This window comes from Halictus rubicundus, chromosome 11 (assembly GCF_050948215.1).
Source record: "Halictus rubicundus isolate RS-2024b chromosome 11, iyHalRubi1_principal, whole genome shotgun sequence".
Lineage (NCBI taxonomy): Eukaryota > Metazoa > Arthropoda > Insecta > Hymenoptera > Halictidae > Halictus > Halictus rubicundus.
Window position 1 is genome coordinate 12,627,548 of NC_135159.1, and position 14,199 is coordinate 12,641,746.

Sequence of the window (14,199 nt, forward strand, 5' to 3'; positions counted from 1 at the left end):
AGAAATGACTTTGAGACAAAATTCTCTCGACCGCTTGAGACAGTATGACTTTACGCTGAGAAGCTTTCTCATACAACAATAAACAAGACAGAAAATTAGGTGATCGCATTTACTTGAGACACCCTGTACGTTTACAGTACATAGCTAAAGACCATAAGACGCCTGGTTGATTCGTGGAAAACAGGAATCGCGATGTACAGCCGTTTGAACAACCCAAGTTTGATTAATTTTAAATTCCAACGGTTGTGCTCTACCTCGAACGATTAAATTTAAATTAATAACGGTCCGACTCGAATTCCAAGGTTCAAAGGCGATGCATTATAGACGCAGATATCGACTGCGAAAAATGATACAAGCCCAACATGTGTAACAGTACAATTCTTTCAATGTATTTATTGACATCTATTCGTTGCATCTCTTACAACAATGCGAAACAAAGTTTCTATTCTTCACCGAAGATTACAATCCACCAGGGACCGATAGAAAAACATTGTCACGAATCAGAACAGCACGATTTTAATTAAAACGCCTCGGGGGAGGGGAGGGGCAAGTAATTGGAAGTGTATTTATGTGGAACGCGATGTAATTGCGTTTTGATATTGCTCAAATGATTTCCCATGGCGCCGTACGTTGGTCGGCCGTAAATCTGCGACTTTCGAAAGTGGTCCAAGCGGTAGGGAGGGTGGGGGGGAGGGGCGGAGGGGAGTCCCCAGATTATACAGACAGCCAGGTTAATCGCTCGAAAAGAAGAAGACACGTGGGAGGGGGGAGGGAACTTCTCGAGTGGCTCTGTGCAAACTTGCGACGCTGATGACGGTGCGGCCCCGCCGCGCCGGTGGCCAAGGGGAAAATCAATGCAATTGTTGGTAACGCAACCGTGGGGTCTCCTCGATTGCCTTGCAAATTCGCAAGACATCGGCCCGATCGAGGCGAGCATGGAAATCGACGGCTCTGTGGTAATCGACTTTTACGGGCTCGTTAGCTTCACCGTTTGGAAATCGACGCTGCGACCGTATCGGTGCCGATACGCGCAAAAAAAACCACAAATTCCAACGGTCGTACTCGAACTCCAACGGTCACGTTCAAATTCTGGCGCCTCGTTTGGTTTCGCGAAAAAGTGGAACGAAATTCAGCGGTACAGTTTGGATTTTCAATTATTTCGAAAGTTCGAGTTTTTCTATCCAGATTTGAATTTTGGCGGCGTACAGTTCGAAGCGGTTAAACGGTCCGATTTGAAATTTAACGTCTCAGTTTCTGTAGCTAAGTTCGTATACATTCGAATATCAAGAGCGACGCTCGAATTTTAACTGTCAAGTTCAAATTCCAACGGTCGTATTCGAACTCTAACGGTCACGTTCAAATTCTGACGCCTCGTTTGGTTTCGCGAAAAATTGGAACGAAATTCAGCGGTACAGTTTGGATTTTCAATTAATTCGAAAGTTCGAGTTTTTCTAGCCAGATTTGAATTTTGGCGGCGTACAGTTCGAAGCGGTTAAACGGTCCGATTTGAAATTTAACGTTTCAGTTTCAGTAGCTGAGTTCGTATAAACTCGAATATCAAGAGCGACGCTCGAATTTTAAATGTCAAATTCAAATTCTCGTATTTCAATTTCAAATTCCAACGACCGTATTCAAATCTCAACGGCCATATTCAAATTCCAACTGCACCACAGTGCTGTAAACACAATACATATATCAACTGAATATCCATAATCCATTGCAAATAAAAGGAGAATACCCATAAGCAAAATTCAAAATATGGATAAAGCTATTTAGTAGTGGTGGAAAATATTCTAAAAAAAAAATGTTTGGAAGATCCAAAACTGTTGACACAACTGGTAAAAATAGCATCAACTCGAGCGACAAATCAGTGTTTCGTTTAAAATGGCCGCATTGTCTCTGACAGAGTCCCGATAACGCAGCAGCCCCGGAGTCGAATGCTTATCGAACGCGAGCGATAATATCCACGCGACGTAGGCGGGGACACGTGCCGCTGACAGTCCGAGAATACGACTCTTCAGGGATTCGGCACCGTATCAATTTCGGTCACCTACGCCTACTTCCGGATACAGCCGGATGCACGACCGGAAGTCGTGGACGTGCTGCATAATCGCGATCGAGATGAATCGATCGAACGAACGTAACTCGGCGGCCATTGTCCTCACTGAAGTCCTCCGTAACTTCCTCTCATTTTTCTCTTTTTTTCTAGTTAAGGATTAAAAAATCAGTTTTTTTAGGTTAGGTGATAATTCAACTTTTAGGTTCTTATTTTGGTTCCCTGGGGATTGTAGCATGCCGGATGTAGGGTTTTCATATTTTTTGTAACAATTTTTAAATATTCAACAAATTTTTTCCAAACATTAAAATTTGTCAAATAAATTATCCTAAAGGGTACAAGCATAGAAGAATAATTCGAAGTATGCGGCCCAGTAGACACATACATATGAATTTTTTCTCACTCGTCCGGTCTTCCGATACGTATCTAGATTAAACGTGAAAAATAATTACCGAGAGCCATTATTAAAAGTGATCTAATAGTCAGAAATTATCTTGAGCCTGTATGGGGTACTTTAGAATCACCTTGAGCCGGTTTTAATGGCTTTAAAATTCTCTGGAGTGCGTTTTAATGACTCGCATAATTGTCCCATTAAACACTGTACTCTCCCCTATCTGTTCGAATCAGCCAACAGGTTGCAATATTCTTGCGAAAGTAGAAGTTTAATCATCGTCCGGGACGTGGAAACGGAAAAAAAATCGGAGTGGAAAATTGAGAGAGATAAATAATTGGCGGTCGGGAGGATCAAGATGTCCTTTGTTTCGCTTGTTCCCTTGCAGGTGTGGGGGGCAGGAGGAGGGACACGAAGACGACCGCCATTTTTCCTGTAGCAGTTTCCAGAACGTCCAGTCCCGTCGTCAATGGCTTTTGTCACACGCGGTGCTTCCGTTACGAGCGTTCTTCGCAGAGCGATCTCTTTGTTGAATGTTACGTGAAAATGAAAGGCCACTGTAGCATCCCAGACGGCGAACCTTTGGCTCATATGAAAAGGTCATGATGGCGGCTGTTCGTCGGCCAGGAGCTACCGTACACGGCGACTCTTTAATTCGGTTCTCTGTTGCGCGATACTACCACTAGAATTTCACTTCTATCTGAATTCCTCCATTTTTACAATTTTTCTGTCCCTTAGAAAATTCATATCAATTTTTCTTTCTACGTTAAACTATATTGCATTTGTTTCCATTCATTTCTGCAATAGTTTCTATCAAAATGTACATTCTGATCATTCAATACTAGTTTTGAACATTTTTAAAATTTTATGAGAAAAAAAAAAGAAAAAAAAACAAACTTCCACAAACAAACAAACAAACTTCAACTTTCTTATAAAATTGAAAAAAGAATTAATTTCATGTTTATGGGCGGTTTTTCTTAAAAAGAGATCTTCTAGAAAAATAATTTTATGAAATACAAACACATTTCAGAAGTTGCAATAAAAAATTTTTTTTATTTAATTCATAATTCTATATTTGATTCAATTTAATGCATGACAAGGCACGCTGTAGTGATTATGGTAAGAGGAATGGAAAAAATACTTTGACGATGTGTCGGCCGGCATTAATTGGAATTATGTTTGATTATGAGAGAGTGGGGCGTCCGATTGCCGTGCGTAATAGTGAGTGGAATAGTTGTGCGGTTGGAGCTCATTTAAGTCACCGGCGCGGAGCGGCGTGGGGTTATCGATTCAATTAGGCGATCGAATGACTCGGCGCAAATAAGCCGGCTGGAAGATAAACGGGGATAGAAGCGGGACGAGGACAATTAATTAAATAATTCTTATCGGCGTGTCGCATAAACGGCGAACATTCTGCTAAACAAATTTGCAGTGCCGTGTTCCCCGGTTGCTTGATCGCTTTCAGCGGCTTTAGATAGCCGAATGAATCGTCGTAATTAACTCGCGACGATACCCCCCGTTACGGAATATTTCATTTGTTTAATGACGCGCGACCGTGCCAGGCCCGCATTAATGAAATTAGGCAGATCCGCTGTTAATTAGCATAGATCAAAATAGAAAGGAACCGCCGCTGGACTGGGATTGTCAAAACTTTTGGTAACTGAAAAATTTATTAAAAAATCCTGCTTTATATTGTAAAATAGTGCACATCTTTACAAGCTTCCCATTGTTACACACATAAATCAACCCCCTTGTATCATTTTTTAAAAGATTAACAAAAAAGTGTATTTATTTTTCATTTGTAATTGTTGTTAGTTAATTCCTCCATTTTTTAAAAAAGTTTCAATAAAATGTGTTCACTAATGCCGTCGTTATATATTTTTATTTATAATGTTTCTCGTGGAAATATAATTAAAAAATCCTGCTTTATATTGTAAAATAGTGCGCACTTTTACAAGCGTGTGATTGTTACACGCATTAATCAAACCCCTTCTATCATTTTTAAAATATTAGAAAAGAAATGTATTTATTTTTCATTTGTAATTGTTGTTAGTTAGTTCCTCCATTTTTGAAAAAAGTTTCAAAAAAATGTGCTCGCTAAGGTCGTCGCTATATATTTTTATTTATAATGTTCCTTATGGAAATATAATTAATATTGTTAGGAGAAAAGTCGTATGCAGTCTGTGGTCTCGTCCGCCATTTTTTAAGAGAGGCGCGTTCATGGTGGCCCCGGCATTCCGGCCACAAATTGAAACGAACGATGAATTAGTTATCGTCACGAAACAATATCATGATTCCGGGCTGTTCAGATGATTTTCTGGGCGTTCGTGGCCGGAGAAGAAAGTTTCATTGAATTTTCTGGGAACGAGGAATAGTCCCTCGGCGTTTCGTAACGGAATATTACCTGGTGTTTGGTAATAGAGTTATTATCAGGTTGAAAGCTGTCTCGTGCATCGGTTGCGAATTCCCCCTTGGAAATGTAAAACTGCCGGGGAATTACACGGCGGATTGGTTGTTCCATTCTTCCTTAAAAATCCGCCAGCCTCTAATTCACTCTCCAGGAAGAATTAGTGCCCGCCGGATTGATCTTGCTCAAAACCGTACAGTCACCGTCAAAAGCGAACTCGAACGTTCACTTTACACTCCACGAATCTACCAATCTTGCTACCTACAATCATTATTGTTCGATATACAATCATTATTGGTCATCAATTTTTCTATGAAACGCAAATTTTTCTATGAAACAATTATTGTTTCAACAATTATTGAACATTAAATACATCGCACATGTCCACCCTGTAACAATTACTTACACACCAAAACCTGTTCAAATTTGTCACAACTTTGTGACAACTCGATCAAATTTTCCAAACATCTCGATACTTTTCGCTTAGACTGTCCCATTTGAACTTCCCGCGCGACCCAGCGGATCGATCGCGGGAGTGGCGCGCGATTTGAAATTCAAAATCCATTACAACACACCGAGCCCCCATATTACCTATTAATTATTAAACAATTCTATTTAAACGACCCACCGGTGCACCATGTTAACATATCACGAACAAATTATCGTATAATATACTTATGGAGGATAATCAGCCCTGGAATATCGTTCAGAGTCAATATACAGGGAGTCCCAAAATTCGGCCACCTCGGCTTTATTTAACATTCTTGCAAAGCAACCACCGATTTCACGGAGTTGATTGAATTTTTGGACACCCCGTATATCGGTCTGATCAATCAGGTTTATGGACGAGGAATCGACCATAAGGAAAATAGATGAGCACGAGGAAAAATGCGATATTAAAGCCGGGCTGGGTGGATGGGGTACGAGTAAACACTCGATGGGGGATGGAGTTCGTAAAAATTCCCCAAGTTCCGACCAATAAATGTGTGCTCGTGTGTGTATGTGTGTGTGCAAGGGAATAGGAAGAAGAGAATATCTCCATAAATCAGACATCCTTGCCGGATGGACCGAGGAAATAGGAATGTTAAAATTATACAAAGCCTCGTACATGTGGCAAGAAATCATCTTAGTAATTGTTATAAATTATTGGCAAATAATATTAATGAATTCCCTCCCAAAAGTATATATTACTTCACTCATCAAAAATACATTTGAGGGACTAGTGGTCCCCTATATAATTCAATTTATCAGGATTACATAAGCTATTATTTTTAGGATTTAGTCAACTAAAAATTGTTGAAATGGAGTCTAGAATGGGCATTAAAAAATACATGATTCTATCTCTCTCATTTTTGGTGATATCTGACAAAATAGCGAACACAATTGAGGGGGTCCCCGACACCACAGCCAACTTTTGCCGCCATTTCGTTGAAAATCAGGGGATTCCCAGCATGCCTCGCGGTGGGGACACCAGGTTGAAGCCAGAGAGTGGAAAAATGCGACAGGAACCGGAAGGCTCCGGCCCGATGGAGGGTATTGTCACCGGTGGTTTAATTATCGACTTTCTTTAAGAACTCGACCATCCGTTTATTATTGATCGGGGGGGGGTTTGCTGGCACAAGATTCCGGGATTTGGGGGAAGCGTAGGGGGGTGGTTTCTCATTGGATTCCATTTTCTTCTTTTTTTTTTTGAGGTCGTTCTAAAAGGGGATTCGAGGTGATCGAGATTGGTTTGAACTGCTCGGAACCCATTTCCGAGAGAAACATGCAGCGTGCATTCGCAGGGGAGAGGTTAGGTGTGCGCGCAGTTAGGTGTAGTCCAAGATGTAGATGACAACCGGTAGCTAGAAAAATGGCCGTGCCCGCGACCGGGCAGCCCATTCGCGCAATAAAACGCGTCGCGTGTCTAACGGCCGAACAATGAAGCCATTGCCATGCTCGCACGGAGTCATTCATGCGTGGTGAGTGCACCGACGCCGCGCCGGGGCAAAAAGATCGAGCAACCAGCATGGCAGGCCAGCAACGTGTCATTATCACCGGCGGCTCGCATTAGGCAACCCGGGGGCCGGCTAACAAGCCGCGTGATTCTTTCAGCGAGGCCGGTCCACGGGATCACGATTTACGTTTCGCCAACGTCGTCCGGTGAAATCGACGCCGCTCGCCCGGCAGGGTTCATTAAAAACGCCTGGGACTACCGCTAACGAGGAGCCGGCCCTCTAGTTAGGATTTTTTCAAAACCTGGACACCATAAAAAATTGATCTGCTGAACCGGAAATTGGAATTTCTGAGATATTTAAGGTGGCAAGGCTTGTTTTTGAGTCTGGGGGATTTGTACAGTGTATAGTCAGGTGTGGAGGGCTTTCAGGAGCGACGGGGACACGCCCACTTGGGGTATTGTCATCATGGATGGTAGTTTTCTATTGTAGTTGACGGTACAATGTCACGGTTAGTATGCGAGGACTGTTCTTGGAATTGTTTCAAAGCTTGGACGCAAGAGTTATAGCGTAGATATAAACACATAGGGGCGTGGAGTCTCAAGACCACGCCCACTCAATGCTCCCCGATCGTTGGAAAAGGACGTTTTCTTATTCCAATGGGAGTACGAACAGTCAAAGTATCGCCCTAGCTTCATAGAAATTCGGGAGCATTAAGCTACGCCCAATGGGGTGTCTAAACCACACCCACTTGGGCAGTCTGCAAACAGAAGGCAAGATTTCTTACTGCGACATGATTTGCTACCGAGCCACGCCCACTTTAGGACGTCAGACAAACCGAGGACAAGATAGATTCCTAGAAAAACTAAACTCGGAAGATAAAGAATCTCCTTTTTCTCTGATATAATTTGTTACCAGGTCACACCCACTTACCTAAACCACGCCCACTCAGAGTAACAAAGTCATAGAGCAATCTGTAAACAGGGGTCAAGATAGATAGTTGTCATCAGTACCAGACTCGGAAGATGAAAGGTCTCCTTTGTTCTGCCCCCAAAGTGCTCTTTTGGCCTCGGGGGGCATTCCAAGTTGCTCCCAGGGCAAATAGAGCCTATAATCCAAGGTGTAGAGTATAGCAGCCCGTCTGACGATTCGGATATCTGTTCCAGATTCGAGACGGAAGGAGGAGGAGGTCGTGGACTGGTGCAGCCATGCTCAGATCCTGATCACGGAGCAGCACGGGCCCCTGAGGGGTGGCGAGGAGACGGTGGACCAGGGGATCGAGGAGGAGACGGGTGCTGGAGCGGTAGCTGGAGCGCGGACCTGGAGGAGGCTGGAGAATGAGCCTGTTCAGCATACTGCGTAGAAATTGGGCACTTCGGGTGTCGGTGGTGCTCAACATCTGCGTGTTGCTCTACGTGTGCGCCCACTTCGGCTCCTCCGGGCCCTGGATCGAGGAACCGCCGACGAACTGGGCGGCGCCGTTGCAGGCCGAGACGTTCGGCTCCGTGGACCTCGTGAACGGGACGCAGAAGGGCGCCGCCACTTATGCATCGGCCGTCCCTGCCACCAAGGATGCGGCCGGGAAGGGTCCACGAGGCGGCAACACGACCAGCCTGGCCAGGACGAGGCTGGTCACTACGAGGCCGACGCCCAACGAGGCCAAGGGCGCCGCCTCTGTTGACAAGAACGATCATCGACACAATCAGACGGTAAGCTGGCTTATGATGCCTCGAGGTCGCTCGAACCTCCCGTCTTGCTGACCCGCCTGAAGCTATGTCCCCCTCGAAACCCGCTCGACGATGCACTGGATGGTCAGGAGACGCCTCAAGGAATTTGCGCTGGATATGACAAACTCAAATTATCTTTCAGACCTAGAATCATTGATTTACTTGATTGGATTTGATTTGGCGCAATTGTTACTACAACGTCTCAATGTCTAAACACAGTACCGTTAACCTCAATGTCTAATCTCGCCAACAATGACAGCATCTCGACACCCGTTTAAAATCAGAGAAATCAAAAAGGAAGTGACCCATCAGTCAATATGGTCATACTCAATAAAAGCAAGAAATCCACCTAACCTCTCAAACTAATGGGCCCCCCAAGCACCTAATACACCTAACCTCTCAAACTAACGAGGCCCATAAGTCCAGCGACAAAATGGTTAGTGTACAATAATCTAGCCAGATTAGGACGGAATCAAATCGACCGGTATCCGAAGGAAAATGTAGCACGCCTCTAGGTCCCCCGATGTTGATGATCCTGCTCTCTCGCATTCGGTAACAATGAGCATGAATCCGCCGGGATCTTAGGCATCCGCTTTCCGCGAGGAATTAAAATAAATTTTTCTGATCCCGAGGGGATCGAGGATGCCGGGGTTAAGTGTATATACGAGCTACTGAAAGATTCAGGAGCAGCAGACAGCGGCCATTACCGAGTCTTTTCTCTGTTCGAAAAATTACGTCGCGTCAAGCCGGTTCAGCTCTCCCGCCCCGGAGCTTAATATTTCAGACACAAGGAGAACGGCACACGTGTGCTATCGCCTGTGCAAAATTCAGGCGAATGCTTTTACCTAAAGGGAGGGGGAGGGGGGGGTGGTATTTCAATGGGCTCGCAAATTTCCGGATAAGTCGGGGAACACCGTTTCGGCTCGTTTGGATACCCCGGGACCGATGAATGAGATCGTTTGTGCCCCGCTCTCGACCCCGAAGACCTTTTTGCAAACGAGATTTGTTCGAAGACTCGTAGCAATTTGCGCGATTCACACACAGTGTGCAAATTGTCGCCCGAACGAGATCCCTGGCCTGAAAAATTGAAACACGGTTGAAACTTTCTTATCTAGAGAAGCCTTGGGTCACGTTCGACCCAGTTTATTGATATTTCCTGTTTGTTGGGGTAATATTTTCGTCGAGGAGATGATTTGGCCGATTTCGATAAGTTTATTTACGGTTCGAGGATATTAAGAATTCGAGATTTATTGAAATGCATTTATCGTTATCGCCACCGGAGAGCTTTGCAATCGCGTTATCATGTTACGCGAGTTAATATCGTCAGGGGTCAACGGTTAATGGTAACACCATCAGCAAAAGTTTACAAACATTGCCGTACGTTTGTATCAACTGCGGCAATTAGATTCATTGTCCCTGATGACCTCCATGACAGGAAGTGGCGGGTCGCGTGCCTGTTATCGCTAAACTGCAAACTGCAAACATGTAACTAGGAAAGACAGAAAATACATAGAGTGACCCAAAAGTACTCATTATTTCGCACAAGAAATTGTTACAATCTACATAGAAATATCCGGTTGCCAACATGAGGAAAAATGTCGTTCTGGTTATGTTGGTAGCGTTACTCACTAGAAACCCCCACGGCAATATAGTAGTGCGAGGGTAAAACACATGGAAGGTCATAATAACAAATATGTTTATTAAAAAAATGTAGGGAAAGCAGTATAGATGCGATGTAGGGCGAACCTAACCTATAAATGGTAGCATCTTGACGGAAAAATATCCCCGGTGCTTCCCCCACGTCGCAACTAATCTTCTCGATTAACCGTTGCTCCCTTGTTCAGGCGAGGAACGTGAACGTCCGGCCGACGATGAGCCTGAAGGAGGCCGTGCCCTGCAAGGAGAAGTCTCTGGAGCCAAGAAGGGCCCAACGTGGCGACTACTGGGTCCTGTACAATTACGTTCCGATGGGCATGGCGGTAAGCTGCTGGGAGAGCGTGACGTACACCACGCACGCGGACTACACGTTCCTGGACAATCTGGAGCCGCTGCTGGAACGTTGGAGGGCGCCGATATCGATTGCTATGCACGCTCCTGGCACAGACTTCCCGGCGACACTCGACGCCATCAAGTACTCGAGAAACTGTGGCAGCCCCCTGATCGGTCAGCTGGTCACCTTCCACGTTTTCTTCAGCAGCAAACACGTGCCAAAAGTGGTAAATAGTATTATAGCACTTGGCCCCCTAGCGAGGAATCCGTAGGTTGCTAAGGTCAGCAGATCCTTTAAGAGAATCTCTCAACGGCAGCCATCTTGTGACGTCATACTTGCTTCAGAATTCGAATTTTCTGCCGAATATTACAAATTACTCCACGATGAGGTAGAAATTCGCAATTTGGGCTCTATACAGACGTAGATTGGACTTTCAGGAAACACAATTGACCACTTCTAAACTGCTCATTGCAATATTGAAGCGACAGTTTGTATAGATTTTGACCCTTGCATACGTATATGGATTTCGATTTGGCCTTGATCGTCACGCTATGGTCCGCGAACGGTCAGTAGACAAAACTGATTGTGGAGTGGTCAAAATTTTCTGTGTCGACTATATCGCGCACGGCGTATCGGTAAAAATGAATATATGAAATGCCGACTGAGGATGGTAAGAAGATCGAACGGTAGCGGAAGAGAGAAAAGAAAATTGAGAGAGAAAGCTAGCGACTAGACACGGTTGCCATATTTCATCCTTCGCCTCACTGTTTCGTGAAACTGATTCCTGCCTCGTGAGCCCGATACAGTCGACCAATACATGTTAACACATACATTGCCACGGGCGCGTAGGTATACGAAGGACTCGTTGTAACATTACCTTAGCAGTTTTTCGCTGATATCTCTGAAACGAAACTCGAACCGCGGTCACGTGTACGCAAAAGATAAGGGAATCATTTGATTTATATTAAACTGATAGAGCGATGATTTGTTTCTTTTTTTCTTTTTTAGATTAAAGTTAAAATATTGCAGAGTAAGGGAAAAATAGAGAGACTATGTCTATGTATTTATTTGCGTCTGCAGAATAGCAAGCTATCGCTAATTGGAACTGTGATACTTCATTCACGACAAAACAATCGAAAAAGAATGGAATGATGGACGTTTTTAATCGAGCGATATACTTAGCCGAGCCGAAAATTGCAATGATATTAATTAAAAAATCGATATTAAATTTGTACAAAGAAAATAACTTGTATTTATCTTCATATTCATCGTATTTCGTATTTATCTTCAGAAAATTAAAACAAATGATATATAAAGCGTGACGTCACGAGATTTCCAACTGACGCTTCAATATCGTAATGAGCAGTTTAGAAGTGGTTAATTGTGTTTCCTAAAGGTCCAATCTAGGTCTGTTCAGACTCCGAAATGCCTGTTTCTATCTTATCGTGGAGTAATTTGTAATATTCAGCAGCATACATATCGTACGTCTGTATTATCGATCTGCATTATCGACAGTGTTTGCCGGGAAGACCCTTTGGCGCTAGTAGGCGAAACCGCGAAATGCTGTTTTCTTTTTTCTAGACGTATTATGTATTAAATAAGTAAGTAATCAATTGAAAATGCACACCACCGTCTTCGTACATGACCTTGCTATGTCTGTTCAGAGCTATTTTTTCGATACGAACACTAAATCTCTCGATATTAAGAAAATCTCTCAGCGGCAGCCATCTTGTGATGTCATACTTGCTTCGGAAGGCTCGTGACAGCCAGTTTTCTGCCGAATATTACAAATTACTCCACGATGAGGTAGAAATTCGCATTTTGGCGTCTGAACGGACATAGATTGGACTTTTAGGAAACACAATTGACCACTTCTAAACGGCTGACGACGCTTTCTAAGCGTCAGTTTGTCAAGATTTTAACCCTTGCAAGTTCATATACGTATATGGATTTTATGTATGTGTGTGTGGTTACACAGAGTCATCAAGGCGACAAGCCGGCCCTCTTGCTTAGGCATAGACCCCTGCATTGGGGGATCCCAAGTGCTCCTATCTGCAATACTTAACACTAAAACTACTGAGCCCTAAACGAGACTGGCGTATATACCTTTATAATAGTAACAGGATTGAATTTATTCACATGGGTGATGGAGAGAACCAGCCAAAAAATGCAGACGGTGCTCTAATACGTTACGTTAGGTTCTACTGAGATAATGCTTGTCCTATTCACGTATTCCCATTGTTCGGTCTTCACAATGGGACTATCTAGAACACACATTAAGAGAAGAAAGTGTTCCTACAAGAAGTTCAGAATTATTATATCACAGAATTCTATAAGGATTCAGCTCATTGTCATGTAAATGACTTCTGACTTCTACGCAATGACAAAAGCAGTGACTCTTATCACCGTAACTGCTATCTTAAAGGTTCAAAATGTCCTACGATAATGGTCTCCCAATGGTACTTTAAATAATACTAGTCTATTTTCATCTACGCTGTTATTTGAAGTTGTAGAACAAGCATGATACAAGTGGTGTCCGCGAGTTTCCTTTGCTAAATTGTTTTAATATTTCATAAAGAAGACTAGACTATACTATACTACACTAGAATAGACTACACTACTAGACCATACTGTACTAGACATACTTTATACTTGATCAAACATTTCAAGCAAGACAAGCACTGAAGCAAATTATGGTAGCGGATGTGTTCACCGAAATGAAAGAGAAAACGTGACAAAAAAGAAAGAAAAAGGGACCATGAAATCTCGAGCAGTGCATTTTGCAAGGCTCAAGGCCGTCGCGTTCTTTCAGGGCAAGAAACATTGTACCTCCAGCGAGACTTTCACGGTCGACAGTCACCGACAATGATTTCTTGCGGACTTTTCCGCTGCGTGGACATCTTGTAAATTCTCCGCTAGGAAACGGACAATTCCCGTGTCAGTAGTCGGGGGTATATAACTTTGAAAAGATTGTCGGAAATTACTTGTAAAGATAATGCCGGCGGCGTCACGCACGGAGGCATGCGCACACCGTGAAGTCCATGGGAGGAGCAACTGTTGCGGTGTTAATTGAACATTTCCACAGTTCACGGATGAAGAGAACCGCCATGGTTGAAGTTCTAGAACGGAGTCAATTCTGAAATCTTGATTTAGGTACTCAACTAGACTGTGCTTTAAGAAATACTTTCCAGTAGCCTCTCCACCATGGGAGACTAACTTATGGTTGAGCGTAGCTGCTGTAAAGTTCCTAGATCTTGGACTCCTCATCCGGAAAATTCATTGTCAGGATTAGATTGTTAATAGGGTCAGCGTGTGTTTGTTAACCACCCTCCCAGGTAAAAGTTTGAAAGGGAAAGTCGACTATCGGCGGCCGTATCGAATGACCAGCCCGGGGAAACACAATACAGCATTTCTTGAAAAGTGGATCAGAGGCCGTGAAAGTATCAATCAGATATGCGGGCAACTAGTTAGCAGCTGTTAGTGATACACATGTATATTCGCATCTGTTCCACATACATAAACTCACTTTTTTGTTTTCAGAGTTACCTCTTTCTGCCTGGGAAGAACGTGCGGCCACCTCGTGTATGCGCGATTATAGAGGAAAATTGCCGTGTCGGAATGCCCGGTTGAAATTACAGTTTAACGATTTAATTAATTGCACGCTTAACGACAGAGTTTCGTCATACAAAACTGT

At 43.6% G+C, this 14,199-nt stretch overlaps 1 protein-coding gene across 1 annotated transcript in view; it reads left to right on the forward strand.

The window, feature by feature from the left end:
* The window catches only part of LOC143359130 (beta-1,4-glucuronyltransferase 1), a 53,264-nt gene that overhangs the window by 33,977 nt on the left and 5,088 nt on the right, over window positions 1–14,199 (forward strand). Inside the window, exons 2-3 of the mRNA XM_076796846.1 lie at window positions 7,955–8,497; window positions 10,360–10,731. Coding sequence (XP_076652961.1) covers window positions 8,126–8,497; window positions 10,360–10,731 — 744 coding nt within the window. The 5' untranslated portion in view covers window positions 7,955–8,125. The remainder of the gene's footprint in view (window positions 1–7,954; window positions 8,498–10,359; window positions 10,732–14,199) is intronic.